This window comes from Danio rerio, chromosome 8 (assembly GCF_049306965.1).
Source record: "Danio rerio strain Tuebingen ecotype United States chromosome 8, GRCz12tu, whole genome shotgun sequence".
Lineage (NCBI taxonomy): Eukaryota > Metazoa > Chordata > Actinopteri > Cypriniformes > Danionidae > Danio > Danio rerio.
In genome coordinates this window covers 25,167,501-25,183,808 of record NC_133183.1, presented here as the reverse complement: position 1 = coordinate 25,183,808, position 16,308 = coordinate 25,167,501, and the positions used below count along the sequence as shown (strand labels likewise).

At 34.0% G+C, this 16,308-nt stretch overlaps 1 protein-coding gene across 3 annotated transcripts in view; it reads left to right on the top strand.

Annotated features, from left to right (window-relative positions):
* nol4la (nucleolar protein 4-like a) overlaps window positions 1–16,308 on the top strand; it is an 87,589-nt gene that overhangs the window by 47,782 nt on the left and 23,499 nt on the right. For all 3 annotated transcript variants that reach the window (XM_073910355.1, XM_068223143.2, XM_001922510.9), the window contains 2 exons: window positions 310–421; window positions 3,387–3,496. In XM_073910355.1, coding sequence (XP_073766456.1) covers window positions 310–421; window positions 3,387–3,496 — 222 coding nt within the window. The remainder of the gene's footprint in view (window positions 1–309; window positions 422–3,386; window positions 3,497–16,308) is intronic.

The following is a 16,308-nucleotide window of genomic DNA, read 5'->3' as shown; positions in this document are numbered from 1 at the left end:
TTTTGTCCCATACTGAGTTCATTCAATCAATGGCACTAACACCCAAGGCTTAGGAATGTACAGTGTAAAACCTCCATATACAACAACAAATATGACCCGATTTGAATGTTCCAGTGAAATTGTACATGTGAAACATAGCTGGATTGCTGTCATTCAGGAATAAGATCATGTGGGTGTTTGAATCGAGCTCCAGAACAAAGTAAACTATTTTTGTTGGTACTCTCGCTCCCATGTTTCTCCTTTTCTGTTAGTTTAATCTCTTCCAAAATGTTTGCTGACTCTGTTCCACTCTCTCTTTTTGCTTGTCAGATTGCTGAAACCTACGCATTTCTTCCACGTGAGGCGGTGACCCGTTTCTTGATGAGCTGTGGAGAATGCCAGAAAAGGATGCACATCAACCCCAGCACAGCAGAGTTCAAAGGTCAGCCGACTGCCACTGCTCTTTACCCTCTGATTTTGCCATTTTTAACAATTTTAAATCACACATGAGTATGCACGGCTGAGGAAACAGCTTGTTTTGGTTCATTTTATCACTAATTGAAGTTTTGGGAGTGAGTCGCCCTTTAGCGGTAATTAGGAAGACAAGATTTCCAAAATCGTCATTAAAGTCACACTCTCGTACTCAAAATTCTGCGCTTCTACGGGCCACTTGTAATTAATGCACGGATAATCCGACCCACACACTTCCCTCAGTAAACATCAGATTAAGGAAAATGCAGGCAATCCTTCAAGACATGACAAATCAGATGCTCATGTGATGACCTTCAAATATGCCTTTCTGTCTGGATGTTTGCATCCTAATTCGGAGACAGTAGCGCTGTTACAATCGAGGCTTCATTATTAGCGTAGTGTTTTATGACTTGTTAAATCAGCAAACGATTCCTTGAACATGAATCAGAAGGGATTTGTAGAGATTTGGTCATTTTGCCACAGCTGTGATATTGTAGTCTTTATGGTTTTAGTCATCTTTCTGCGCAGACGTGACGTCTGTCTGCCATTAGTCATAGACTGATGTGACTAATTCGCACTGCCACAGATAAGCTCGATTTCTGTAGAACTAAAATAATAATATTAAAAAAAACATGATTCATAAATGTGCAAGTTAACCAACATGCACTGAAGAGTTTGTGTATTTGCATACACCAGTTCACAGCCTAATTTGTATTCATAAAATATGTGTGCGCATTTGTGGAGAGTGGATGTTAAACAAAGTTTGAATGGTGAATGAGCTGATCAGCTGGTGCCTGCAGGGGTTCTGAAGGGTAGTGTGTTTTCTTTGCTCTCTAAAGCACTTTATAGAGTGAAGATTTGCTTTTGAAATGTTCACACTGTATAGCATCTGGGAACCCTGTAGAGTATGAAGATCTGTGTCCAAACAAAAGCTTGTCTGCATTTATTGGGTTTGATTTTAACAAAGACCCGAGGGAGTTTCGGCAGGGTTTGTTAGAGCACTGTCTCAAGAGCGCCTTCTAGAGGATTAAATGGAATCATGCACACTTTTAAGCAGAACAATACTGGCCTTCAAAATCAGTTCTAGCTAGATATACAGTTGAAGTCAGAGTTATTAGCCACCCTGTTTATTCCCCCCACCCCCTACCTAATTTCTGTTTAATGGAGAGAATATTTTTTTTGACAAATTAAAAACATAATAGCTTTAATAACTCATTTCAAATAACTAATTTATTTTATATTTGCCATGATGACAGTAAACAATATTTTACTAGATATTTTTTAAGACACTAGTAATTAGGTTAAAGGGAATTTAAAGGCTTAACTAGGTCATTTAAGTTAACTAGGCAGGTTAGGGTAATTAGGCAAATCATTGTATATTGATGTTTTGTTCTGCAGATAATCATAAAATAATATTGCTTAAAGGGCTAATAATTTTTACCCTAAAATGGTTTTTAAAATAATAAAAAGCTTTTATTGTTGCCGAAAAAAACAAATAAGACTTTCTCCAGAAGAAAAATATTATTTGAAATAATGTGAAAAAATGCTTTGCTCTGTAAAACATCATTTGGGAAATATTTAAAAAAGAAAAAAAATTCAAAGGAAGGGCTAATAATTCTGACTTCATCTATATATAAATTGAGCCTTTTAAAACACAAAACTAATTTTGTATATATCGTTTTAATTAGATTCGGAATCTGTGTTTATAGGATTTTTATTAGTTATTGTTTTTAAAAGGCTATATGTTTATACACAAGATATATAATAGTTTTCTAGTTTTTCTATTTTGAATTTTATTCATTTTTAAATGATTATTATATTATAGGAATTATTATATGCATTGTGTATTTAGCAACTATTTTAAATTTGTTAAACTTTTGTGTTAAAATAAATTTTTCACAGTTAAGGCTTATTACTAAAGTATTAGTAATACGTACTTATTACTTGGGCTACACAGTATATGTGGACATTGTTTTGCCATTTCTGCTGAGAATTTTAAAAAAGATTTGTGGATTTAAGCAGAATTATTTTGGAAGTATTATAACTAAAAACTTTAACTTTTATTTAATGTTTACAATGCAAATCCAGTTAGATCCACTTATTTGGTAAACAAAGCAAGTCTCACATAACATATCTACTTAACGACAGAAAAAAATACTCAATAATGTTACTGAAATTAATAAAAATAACTGAATAAATATCAATTTACACACATTTACAGAATTAAATAAATAGAGTCAATGATGGGCTAAAAATCTGCTGATTTCTGCACAGACAACTTCTGTGTACGCCTACTTATTACAGGATTATTATTTTGTTTTATTATTATATATATATATATATATATATATATATATATATATATATATATATATATATATATATATATATATATATATATAAAATAAACTTTAGATTTTAAAAATGATCCTATTTCAAAAATTACACCTCACAATAAGTTCTATTTCTCAAGTTCACTGAAAAAAAAGATGCCTGCAAACGTGTTGCAAACTATTTATATGTGTTCAATTTTAACAAACAAATTAAATGTATTAATGTTCAACTTAATTTGTTTGTTTAAATGTAGCACAAATAAATTGTTTACAACTAAATAACCTAAAAGAATTTGGTAAATTCAAGGAATCATCTTTGAATAATTTTTTTCAGTGTTGAGTTAATGCATATGTTAACTATGAGGAATATGTTTTCACAGCATTAATTAATCTGGAAAAAAAAAATCTAAACAATTGTTTTTTGATTATCAATTTAATTGTGCATGTACTAAATTCAAAACTTTTTTTAAACTTTGAAACATTAGAAGTTTTGTTCGTGGTTAAGTCACATAAACTAATGTAGTTGACTCACGTTAACAAGTAAAACCTTATTGTTATCTTAAACCTCAATGTGTGCCTTTTTTTGTTGATTTTCACCCACAGAGAATGACCGGCCCACATCTCTGGTGCCAGACCTCATCGATTACAACATGCCTCTCACTGCCACCTATCTGAAACAGATGAAACTACAATGCATGAACACCAATGAGCAGGTAGGAAACAAGTCCCGGCTGGGTCAGTTGGCATTTCTGTGTGGAGTTTGCATGTTCTCTCCGTGTTCGGGTAGGTTTCCTCCGAGTGTTCCGGTTTCCCCCACAGTACAAACACATGCGCCATAGGTGAATTGAATAAGCTAAATTGGCCGTTGTGTATGGGTGTTTCCCAATACTGGGTTGCAGCTTGAAGGGCATCCGCTGTGTAAAACATATGCTGGATAAGTTGGCGGTTTATTCCGCTGTGGCGACCCCTAATAAATAAAGGGACTAAGCTGAATGAAAATGAATAAATGAATGAATATGTCAACGTTTTCAAATATAGTCAGTGCATATATTGATTGATTTATTGAGTTGACGTGTTGTTTTCAGTATGTTTTTGCTGACTACCACTAAACATGCATTCAAAGTCCTTTAAAGTGCCTTGAAACAGGCAGTTTTCTTCAATGAGTGACGTCAGTTTAATTGAAACATAAAGATGGCAGGATATGGAGTAGCCCATCCCTTTTTAAAATATAGCCAATAAGGTTTTGTTTATCTCTCAGCTAATGTCAGCCAGGGTCTCACCAGTGACTCATAATAGACTCAGTCTATAATAGCAATCCTGAGTCTGTCTAAATCTTTCTCCCCTTTATAATACAGCATTCAGGGAAGAAAATAAATGAGGCTAATATGTTTTGTGCTCTGCACTGACTCACACTAAAAATATTCTAATCAGATTTCTGAGATGCACTTAGATACTTTTTCTAGTTCAGTAGTCAAAAAAAAAAAAAAAACTTTGAATTCTCAATGATGATTAAAAAGTAAAAAAAAAAGAGTTTATTTCTATTTTCTATTAAACAACTCCCACAAAAGCAAATGATCTGCTCTTTGCTGTCTTGTCCAAGAATGTGGTTTGTCTGATTTATATATATATATAATATATATAAATATAAAATGTATATAAATAAAATATATATAAAATATAAATGTGCACAGTAAATTTGGTTAAGAAGCTTGAGTTGGGATGCAGATGTACATTTATTTTCTGTTATAAAACAGTACCTATATCTGTAAGTTTCTGTGAAATTCATAGCAACCTTATCTTTCTACATATCATGATTTGTAGATCATGAACACAGTTTCAGCACCTCACTATCATGGTAAAAAGTATCTTAACTTTGTGGTTTCTAGAATATTTGCTGTGAGAAGCAGTAACAGACATTTAGTGTAAGTTCAAATGCACACCAAAACACTTGATATATTTTAAATAAAATAAAAAAATACTAGAGATACTCCTATTTGAAAATCTATAATCTAAAACTGATTATAAGAAAAATAATGACGTGAAAAAAAGTTTTGCAAATTTAGTTCATAGAATCACATATTACTAATAAAAAAAATTGGGGTGTTTTTGGCACAGTGGGTCGCAAAGTTGCCTCACAGCAAGAAAGTGGCTGGTTCGAGCCTCGGCTGGGTCAGTTGGCATTTCTGTGGTGTTTGCTTGTTTTCCCCATGTTTGCGTGGGTTTCCTCCAAAGACATGCGCTATAGGTGTATTGGGTAAGCTAGATTGTCTGTAGTGAATTTGTGTGAATAAGAGTGTATGGGTGTTTCCCAGTGATGGGTTGCAACTGGAAGGGCACCTGCTGCGTAAAACATATGCTGGATAAGTAGGAGGTGTTTTATTCCACTGTGGCGACTCCAGATTAAGAAGGGACTAGGCCAAAAAGAAAATGAGTGAATGAATGAATGAATAATAAAAAAAAAAAAAGTTTTGATATTCACAAAATTTCAGTGGACATTTACAAAAAATCTTCATAGAATATGATTTTACTTAATATTCAATTGATTTTTGGCATTAAAAAAAAAAAAAAAAAAAAAAAAAATATATATATATATATATATATAATCTATAATTTTGACTTTTTTTTTGTGGTTTAGGGTCACTTTTTCTTTACACTTTTAAAATACTTTCAAGTACATTCAAGAGTTCACACTTAGATACTGCTTGACGCTATCAGCAGGTTTGACATGCTGTCCTGGGAGAAAACCCTGATCTTGGAGATAATTGAACCCAGGGTTCCCGCCTGGTCAATTAGCATGTAAGGGGGTCCGAGATCAGGTAGGTCTTGGGAGCTCCCCTTGGTAAAGGAAGAAAAGGAAGAGATAGGGTGAGAGGGGGGATTCTCCCAAATGAAGATAATGCAGTTGGGTAATATCGCTCTAATTATTGAAGTCTTGGATCAATCTGATTGGATTATCGCTCATTATGGGAGACCAACCGCCATCAGTCATATTACGTGCTCCTCTCGAAATTAATTTATAAAACTTAACTTAATAATTTAACAAAATTCTATATAAATATTCTATCATTACAGTCAATGCTACTACAATAAAAGCATGGTAAATGTTGGTGATTTACAGAATGGAACTCTTTCTAACTAGTGTATTGTTGCACAGGTGTTTCCATATCAGGTGTAGAGAATGATTCAGCTCTGCTTAACTAGTTGAAAAAGCACACCTATAGTGATTTACACTGGAGAATTCAATGGTGATCATTTTGCACTGTGCGCTGCTTCCCCCTAAAATCACTCTTCTGCACTATTTCACATGCAGTATTTATGGAAACATTTTTGTACATCCTTGGTTGTGTATGTGTAGTCAACTCTTTATAGTATTTATATAGGCAGATAACTGGATATAACTGTTTTTATGTTTAACTAGTATGTATGACCGTGGTCTATCGAGACATGGCATTACGTGCCACTATCCGTCCACACATGCAGCAGCATGACAATAAAACTTGACTTGATCTGACAGCACTATGTAGTTTCTCGACATCATGACTGGTCAGTGTAGTAAAAACATCTGCTTTAGCTCACACTGCACTCTATTCCTTTTGGCCTGAGCTGATCAATGGTCCATGCAATCATCTGTTTCAAACCAAAAGTGCTATTTTGTTTTGCTTTTGGTGCATTTGGCATTAAATACCTTATTATCATGCACAATGCAATGCTAATGATGTTCAGTTTGGTAGATTGGAGTGGCACCAGTGTGACCTCTAACAAATTTTTGTGTCACAAAGGTTGCAGTAATATCCATTTAGTGCCAATCTGGAGCCCTGGCAGGCAACTTTCAATCACACTTTTATTATTTCTCTGTTTTTTATATTGCCTTTATGTCTTGACATTGTAAGCACATGATTTAAAAAAAATAATTCTATCTTAAAATATTAGTGGAGCATATTTTATATCTTTATTCAACCTCAAAGCATATATCAGCTTTCGCACCTCTGAGACCCAAGTTTGGAAACTCCTGGCCTATATAGTGCACTATGAGTCATTTACCTTATAGAAAATTTAATATCTTCTAATCATTATTACAACTAATTATTATTACTATTGTAAACCACCTGTACATATATTCATATATTGTAACATATACACTTGTAATCATGCGTATGTATCTGCACACTACTGATTATTAATAGCAACCTGCACATATATTCATATATTGTAAATCTGTTAGTAGCTAATCCAACCTGTATATAATGTTGATAGTACATCCATCTGTAAATATCACTATAGTTTTTCTATAACTGCACTTTATAACTTGTACCTGTATCCTGCACTTTCTGCTATTGCACTGCTGGTTAGACCCAAACTGCATTTCTTTGCCTTGTACTTGTACATGTGTAATGACAATAAAGTTGAATCTAATCTAATCTAAAAAAACTAATAAACATGGAGGTGTTCAGAACATGCTGCTGTATATTTTTCATTTGCAAGTGTTTATTCAAGCCCTCTGTATAAATGTTTGACTATGCATGAATAAGGGTCTTTTCTTGTAGGGGGCGGGCTGATAAAAAATACCCAGAGTGCATTTAATTGATCAGAAGATCTGATAAGAATCTGAAGTGCTTCACAATCGTTGATTCATATGGACCCTTTTCACAAGATTATGATGTGTTTATGATGTCATCAGCATCCTAAATCCTTTATTTTTTTAATAAATCCATATAAATGTTCATACGTTTAAAAGATTTTTTTAAACGTATGAACATTTATATGGATTTATTTATGTTTTACATCATCTTTGCATTAAAAAAAAAAATAGAAAAATTACCGCTTGTACGAGGCATTTGAAATGTAGCATCTATGCGCAATAAATTTGACGTTGTTCTCTTTTTTAGGTTGCCATTATCACAATCCAGGCTCATTCTGATTACATACCCCTATATACATTTCTGGAGAGCGCCAAATACATCCCAGGTGCTACATTTTTTTTGTATTGTCCCATTTACTGCGCTCTAAGTTTGCCCAACTACAATGACTTCCACTACTCAGAAGACCAGAAATGTGAAAAGGGTCCATTGGCCGAAGTAAGAAATGCAGGTTTTTGAATGCTTATATCCTCTAAAAGCGACTTTTGTCATTATTTTGGAGAATATCGATAACCTAAAGACTAACATATTGATACTCGTGACCTTTCAGCTTTCGTTTTGATTTCCGGGGGACCTTAAGGCTAGCATGTAGTTTCATGATGCTAAAAATGCCTCAGTATCTGGGCAAAGAAATGAATGTAAAAGTCACTCAGCTCAAAGGAACTGCGACAAGGCCTCATGGTGCAATGTGTGGTTGTCAAGGTAAACTCTTATAGACATGGTTGCCTCAGCAACAGTATATATGTGGATGCCTGGAATAGCAGGAGCTGGATGTGTCTGTGGGTCACTGTGCTGTATAAATGGGGTGATGATAAACACACAACCCCCATCCTTGAAGAAGACAGTTCCTTATAGCTCTCGACTAAAACTCTACATGAATACATGAAGTATGTAAAGCATGTATTTATAGAAGGCGCTTATAAAGGAAAGCTGAAGGTGCACCAGGATACATTATCGCTGGGTCAAACGCATCTGCAGCTCACATAAAAGCTATTAAGGGTTTTCTACAGGATTGCTGTTACTCTTGCTGGCATATCAGAAAAAAGTATGTAGTGTAAATGCCGGTGTAGTTAGAAAATCTTTGTAAGATTATAAGCAAAGCATGAAACATGCAGACGAAATTCTAGGGCATTTTATAACAGCATACCTGTTACATTTATTATTATCCAGGTCAGACACATTCACCAAGCTGAAACGGGAAACATTCTAAATAGGCTTGAATTAAATTCTAAAGGCATTATTTTTTTTTGTCTGTATATTTTGTAATAGTCCAAGTGTCCTTCTCAGGGACATAATGTGACATCAGGGACTTACACTGTAATATATTTAATTTAATGTTATTTTGTTTTTATTACTTAGTTTAAAACTTATTGCAAAAAAAAATTTTAACAGTAAAGATTTTTTTTTCATTTTAAATTATTATGTAATTTGAATTTTTATTTATTTATTTTTTCCTCTCAGAGGATATGTTTGGTTTTGATTTTATACATTTTATTTATTTTCTTTTGAGTGGATAATGGGAAAATAAGAAAACTAAGACAGTCTTTAATTGTTCCTAGAGTACTTTGTATTGTTTACTACTATGTACGATCCTGTTAAACAGTAGAATTAACTTTAAAGGCATTTGTAGCATTATAGTCTTCATTTCTTCTTTTGAATTTTGTGCATGAAATGATCCAGAAAAAAGTGTATCATAGTATCTTAAAATTTAACTGTTTTAGTAGAAATATCATTATAGTTGTCATTATACCCAATAGAGAATCTTTTTAGGGTTAAGCTAAGCTTACTTGAAACACACTTGAAATTCTTAAGATCATTTTGTTAGCATATATCTAAGCAGTTTTTATTTATTTTCTAAATTCAGAAAGGAATTACTTTCATTAGATCTGAGAACTGAATTACTCTCATCAGAACTGTTTTTGGACAGTCAGAGCAGCAGAAAGATGGAATAAAATACCAGTGCATATCAGAGAGAGAGTACCACTTTTAATATTAATGTCCTTAAAGATTGGCTAAAAGAAAATCAAATATGCAACCACTGATTTGAATTAATTTAATTGACGATGGTGTATTTTATGTATGGTGTTGTAAGTGTATATTGATTTTTTTTTTTTTTTCATTTTGTTAAGCTTGTTACAACTACCCACTCTAGGACTACAGATGTAAATTAGCTTCATATCTAACTCTGGCACTCTGTATGTCATGCTGTACATATATATGCTGTCTATATATATATATATATATATATATATATATATATATATATATATATATATATATATATATATATATATATATATATATATATATATATATAGTCATGAGTTATGAATTCGTTATTATTATTATTTATTTATTTATTTATTTTGCTCATTTTATTCTTTTTTTTTATCCTGTTAGACATTTACATTTTTTTATTTTAAGAACATGTTAAACTTTTAACGTGGTTGAATAGGCACACATGTACAGTATCAGTAGGAATGTGGGAAGGTTGGTATATGCTGACAAATATTCTGCAGGTAGGGGGCGCTACTACACCAATCTCTTTTAATTGAATGGGGGAAAAGTCTGTGCAGTTTGTTTCACTAAGTTGAGGGAATTGTTGGTCACAAAAAGCAAAAAAATAAAACCCCCGATACATTTTTGGTACTAAGACGGAGTATAGCACCCATTTTCAAAACCTAAAAGTATTAGACCTATTTGGAGAATACACTTATTATATTTCTTCACACTATAATACAATGTAATACAAAAATATGCAGTGGCATAATTTCTGTGCATGCCACATGTTCTCAACCAATCAGGTTGCTACTGCTTACTTAATGTATATCTGTGATCAAGATTCCTATCAACCAATCAGATTTTAGAGATAATATTAGGATTAATGCTGGGGTAGGGGCTCAAACAATGACAAATCAACAGATCATTTCTCTCAGATTAAAAGGTTAGGTGACGGTTTAAGTGCTTTTACCTTCAGAGAGCACAACATCAGCTGTCTGTTCTTCAGTGACTGCCGTTTGCTACTTCTTTATCTGGCATGTTCACTTTTAATTGGCTGGATTTATGCAACTTCTGGAGGTGGGGGGCATAGGAATATTATTAATTTTGTTATTAGTGCATCAGCAAACAAAAGTATCCGACTGATATGAACACTGCTGAGGATAAAATAATCACTGGATTTGACAGAATTTGCAAGGTTAGTGAGATTAGACTTTCTAAATATATTTTTGAGTTTGCATGTTCTCCCCATGTTTGCATGTGTTTCGCACAGGTGCTCCGGTTTCCACCACAGTTCAGACATGCGCTATAGGTGAATTGAATAAGCTAAATTGGCCATATTTTATGGGTGTTTATGGATGTTTCCCAGTACTGGGTTGTGACTAGAAGGTCCTCCACTGCATAAAACATATACCGCAATAGTTGACGGTTCATTCTGCTGTGGCGACCTATGAAATAGAGACTAAGTGGAAAGAAAATGAATAAATAAATGTAAAATAACTTTTCTATTTTTTTTATTTCAAAAGGCTACATGATCAGTATACTTTACCACAGTCTTCAGTGTCACATGATTCTTCAGAAATCATTCTGTTAGTCTATTTGTGTTATAGCTCAAAGTTACCTTTCATTGACTATTTACTGTGTCAACGCTAAATAAATGCATTAAAAACATAAAATAAAAAAGTTTTGTAATTGACATAAATAATATCAGATTTAAACATTTTTTGCACTTTCATGATATGAAATTTTCTCCAACACCCTTATATTTTTGTCTTTATTGTCTCATACCTGCATCTTTATACCTGAATCTAGATTGGTTTTGAATCTACATTGGCTTCTGGATTTTTATCTCTTTCTCATCGCATGTGTTACTGATGCTCGACTTGGTACCTAATGGAGTCAACATCACACACATCAGCCTCCTAAACAAACCTCAGAGGGACTCAATTTCTCACAAGACTGACTCTATGAATCACATGTATCTATCTGTACTGTGTGCACGCGCGTGTGTATGTGTTTGCACATGCATTCATATTCCTTGTTCAAAGCTTAACAGGACAGTGTGAAATCATTTTCACGAATGAACACCTGTCACGATCTCAATCTGTCCTTCAGATAAATGTTAGGATCATGACCATTTTTTTGGACCAAATTATAATTTATAGATAGATAGATAGATAGATAGATAGCATATTTAATCTTTAGGTTTTATGTTAGCATGTTTATTGTGTCTTGTTGTATTTTACCAAGTTACTAGCATGTTTTAGGAGGCTGCTAGATACTTTAGCTGTTTTATTAAAGTGCTATCGTACTTAACATGTTGCTAGTAGCCTTGTTCTGTTGTGTTTTACCAAGTTACTAGCATGTTTTAAGATGTTGCTAGCTTGATTAGCTGTTTTATCAAAATGCTATCATGCTTAACATGTTGCTAGTAGCCTATTCTTGATGTGTTTTATCAAGTTACAAGCATGTTTTAAGATCTTGCTAGCTTGTAGCTGTTTTTTTTTATTTATCAAAATGCTATCATGGTTACCATGTTGCTAGTGGCCTATTCTTGTTGTGTTTTATCAAGTTACTAGCATGTTTTAAGATGCTGCTAGCTAGTTTAGCTGTTTTTTTAAATGCTATCATGCTTAACATGTTGCTATCCGCTTGTTAAGTGGTGACGTGTTTGTGACGTATGTAATACTGTTTCTGGGTCCAAGCCGCCATTCATTTGAGTGGAGAAATCATTTGACCACGTTTTATTCCTATCACACATTAAAGTTAATTTTATATAAAATCAAAGTGTACACAACAATCTCTGGGCTTGCTGCATAACAAATACCAAAACTTTAACTATTTATAAAAAAAGTTCATCACTTTCTGGCCATTGGATATTAGGCATGGGCATATATACTGCGATTGTGATTTTCGAAAGCCTTAAATCACTTTGTAAATGTTTATTATTACCATTTCATGAGTCTCCCCATTCAGTTGAATAGAGCGATTAGACCCAGAAGCAGCTTCGCGTGACGTCACACTTAACAAGCGGATTAGCCTTATCTTGTTATGTTTTACCAAGTTACTAGCATGTTTTAAGATCTTGCTAGCTTGCAGCTGTTTTTTATCAAAATGGTATCATGCTTAACATGTTGCTAGTAAGCTATTCTTGTTGTTTTTTACCAGGTTACTAGCATGTTAATGTTTTTAGTTTTCATAGTTTGTTCCTATCGAGTTTAATATATTTTTCAGAGCTGCTAGTTTCTAGCATGTTCTTAGCATGTTTTAGCATGATGCCAGCCCAGCATATTTTGGTTAGATTTTAACAATAATGTAAAAAATAATTATAGTAAAAAATGGTAAACAAACAGTTTGCTAGATTAACAATGGTACAGTGGAAATGTCATGACATAGCTGTTTCAAAACAATAACTTTTTCTAGCTCAAACTTATCCAGTGCTTGATGAGTTTGCTACATCTGTTAATTTCTGAGCTTGAGGTCACCTGTGGGGTCCCAGCATGTTTGTCTCGACCTCCTTCCTGTTAACAGTCCACTGCTGAACAGGCAAAGTGGTCCTGTGAGTGTTTTTAATGGAAAGGCAATTCACAGTGACAGTTTGGGGCTGAAATCAGAGTGACTTTTCCTGCTCTCTCTCTCTCACACTCACACACACACACACACACACACACACACAGATACACATACACATCTACACACCTGCATTTCTCACCTCCACTCGAGCACCGCTGATGATTACATTCTTTCAGTCAGCTCTACTCTTCAGTTTTCCATGGTAACAATAAACACGAATAAGGGACACACAGTGAAGTGTAGAAGCCGGATTTGTTTTGTTTGTTTGTTTGCTTTTGTGTGTGCGTGGGATGAGAAAGACTCGTGCTAATTATATACTGAATAAGTTGAGCTTATTAGTTAGGCGAGTATGCTTTTAATTGTCAGGGCATTAATAAATAAGCTTTGTTTGAGCGTAATGCTGAGAGTGAAGTCGTTTGGTAGTCTTTGAGGATGAATTCAGTTCCGCTGTATTTGTCTGCTAATGTCTTGCATTGCCAGTGTCTGGGTCCAAACACATACAATTCCATAAGCCAACAATAAATGCTATTATTATAAGCTGAGTGTGTGCTGTATTGAAAATCATGATCATAGTGTTTATACCTAAGCCTAATATGACATCATAGATACATACAATAGACATCGCATATGGACTCTGAGCATACATCAATGCCGCCGCCATGTTTGTACAGTGCTCCCAGGACAAGTCATTAATCTGCACTCAGTCAAGACCAAAGCCAATGTAAAGATGCTGGACATTAGCACTGCTTTCAAGTGTAGTAATGAGCAAACTAAGAAAACAAAGCATAAAGACAGAACATTTCATAGGTAAGATTTAGTTTTTTACGATTTTATATGTTACTATATGTTTTATATGTTTATATGAACTTTTGCGCTCAACAAGTAACGTTATTGATGATAATACAGTCAATTACTGCATTGACCATAAGTCAAAGTAGCTTCTGCTAGGCTGATGCTAGTTTTGTTGAATAAAATCAGCACACAATGTAAATGAAATATGACAACATGCTGCGGTGCCAGAAACTTGTATTATTGTCAGCTAAGTAAAGTAACAGCTAGTTTTTGAAGTAACTTATAAGAGTGCCTGATAACATAACAGTGCCTGCGCATCAATGTGTATACTTTCCACCCTAAATTATTGAATATTACAAATGTTATATACCATTTGGATGATTAGAAATGTGGATTTGCAAATTAAGATGCAGGGATATCAATGGTTCACACAAATCGTTCTTACAGGAGATTTATTCACAAACTTGGTCCCACCTTCGTTTCAAGGAAGCGCTGCGAAGTACCAAAATGGCGGCTCTATTGACACATTCCTTCCAATAGACAACTAGAGCGTAGGCGACATCTATTGTAAATATCTATGATTTGAGATGAACAGACAGCGATAAAATTAGTCTTTTATAAAACAATCAAATATTGGTGTATGGGATGCATCAAGTCTAAAGATTGTAGTGGTCGCCAGGATTTTGTAAAATAGTTGTTGTAAAAAAGTGTGACATGATCATACAAGGAAACGTAACTATTTTACATATGGTCAGAAAAGTGGCTGATTTGTACACTAAAAATTCAGTAAAAAAAAAAAAAAAAACATAATCCTTATTACTTTTTGCTTTATTTTGTTCACTCGACTTTTAAAAACATGAGCTGCACTGACCTAAAATTTTTTGTCAGTAATACAAAAAACATTTAGTTGGGTTAACAAAAGATTAACATTAATTTTCTGGAGAAACGGAGATGAGTGTTAACAAAACCCTTAGTAGAAACAGAGTTTGAAACCAGACAGGAGGCGAAAAAAACATCAACGGTAAACGAGACAAGGATCAAAACATGGCTGGACAAACAGGGAAAAATGCTTTGTAATGTTTGTTTGTTTTTGTAATGCATGTGTGTTTGTTCTGATCATGTATTATTTCTTAGTAGCAGTTTCCAAAGAAGTTTTTATGTTCACTCAATTTCAGACATTTTAGGTCAGTGTGACTGATGTTTTCAAAAGTTGAGTACATGTCGGCACATGGCACTCTGGTGTTCACAGCAATCCGGGATTCCTCTCCCCACGCTTTCCTGCCTCTCTACTGTCCTATCAATTAAAGGTGAGAAAAAAAGAAAGATGTTGAGTTGGCAAAACTTAAAAAGTTTTGTTACAGAGTAGTTCACCTCTCCAGAAAACTAATAACCTTATGTTAACCCACCTAATGTTTTTTGTATTACCGACAAATAATTTTAGGTCAGTGCAGCGGATGTTTTTAAAAGTTGAGAGAACAAGAAAAAGCAAAAGGAAAGGAGGATTGTTTTTGTTGTTGTTGTTGTTGTTGTACTGACTTTTTTTTTTTTTACAGTGTACAGTATGAATTCTCACGATTTCATTCATTTGAAAATGTAGGAAAAGGAGCCATGCCTTAAACCCCACCCCTAAGGGTTGAGCAAATCTTACTAAAATGTAATGAATATGAATTAGCAACTAAATAAAAAAGTAGCAAATTGCTGTGAGATTGCGTTGAGCGTGACTAAACAATCATAAAAGTCATAAATGCTTTTTGAAAGTTATTTCAGTTCAGATGAGTAGGCTTGGACTCCAAAACAGTATTCCATATATCACGACTTTGCAAGCGGATTGTCAGGCTATAAACAAACAAAGATTAAATGTATTTTGGTGGTCTTTGAGATTAATTGAGTTGTGCCTTCATCAGTGTATTTTTGCAGAGGGGGAGGACCGAACAGTGAAATGAGGGTTTGTTTGTGACAAAAATGAGGAAGTGGGGGTGGTGGTTAGTCTCTAACAACAGCGGCTACAAGATTAGCAGTGGCATTGTGATGGCTTCGTCTGAGCAGATGGGTGGCATGGGGCATGTTATGAGTTCTCCTGGAGCGTTTGGGGAGGGAATGACACCAACTTCACTAGCAGCTCTTGAACCTGCTATAAATCACAATGAACTTTCTTGCAGTTTTATTGTCATGACAACGATGGAAGTAGAGAGGTGTGTTCACGCCTATAGCGTAGGTGAAGGCAAGGGTCATGACGTTTATCACTGTGCCTTCAGACTGCAACACAGAATTGCTCTTAATCTTGCACACTGAGACACACACACAACACTTATGTAAGAACAGTTAGATCATGGAAATACTTTTGGGATACATAAATATTTGGGCTTTGATGATCATTAAAAGTCTTAATTAAAAACACTGATGTGTTTAAAATGTATGATTAAAAGTACAATATTGAAATATATATATATATATATACTGTTATATTTTATTTGAACTATTTAACAGTAACAATCTATTCATAACAACATAATTATCCTAAAAGA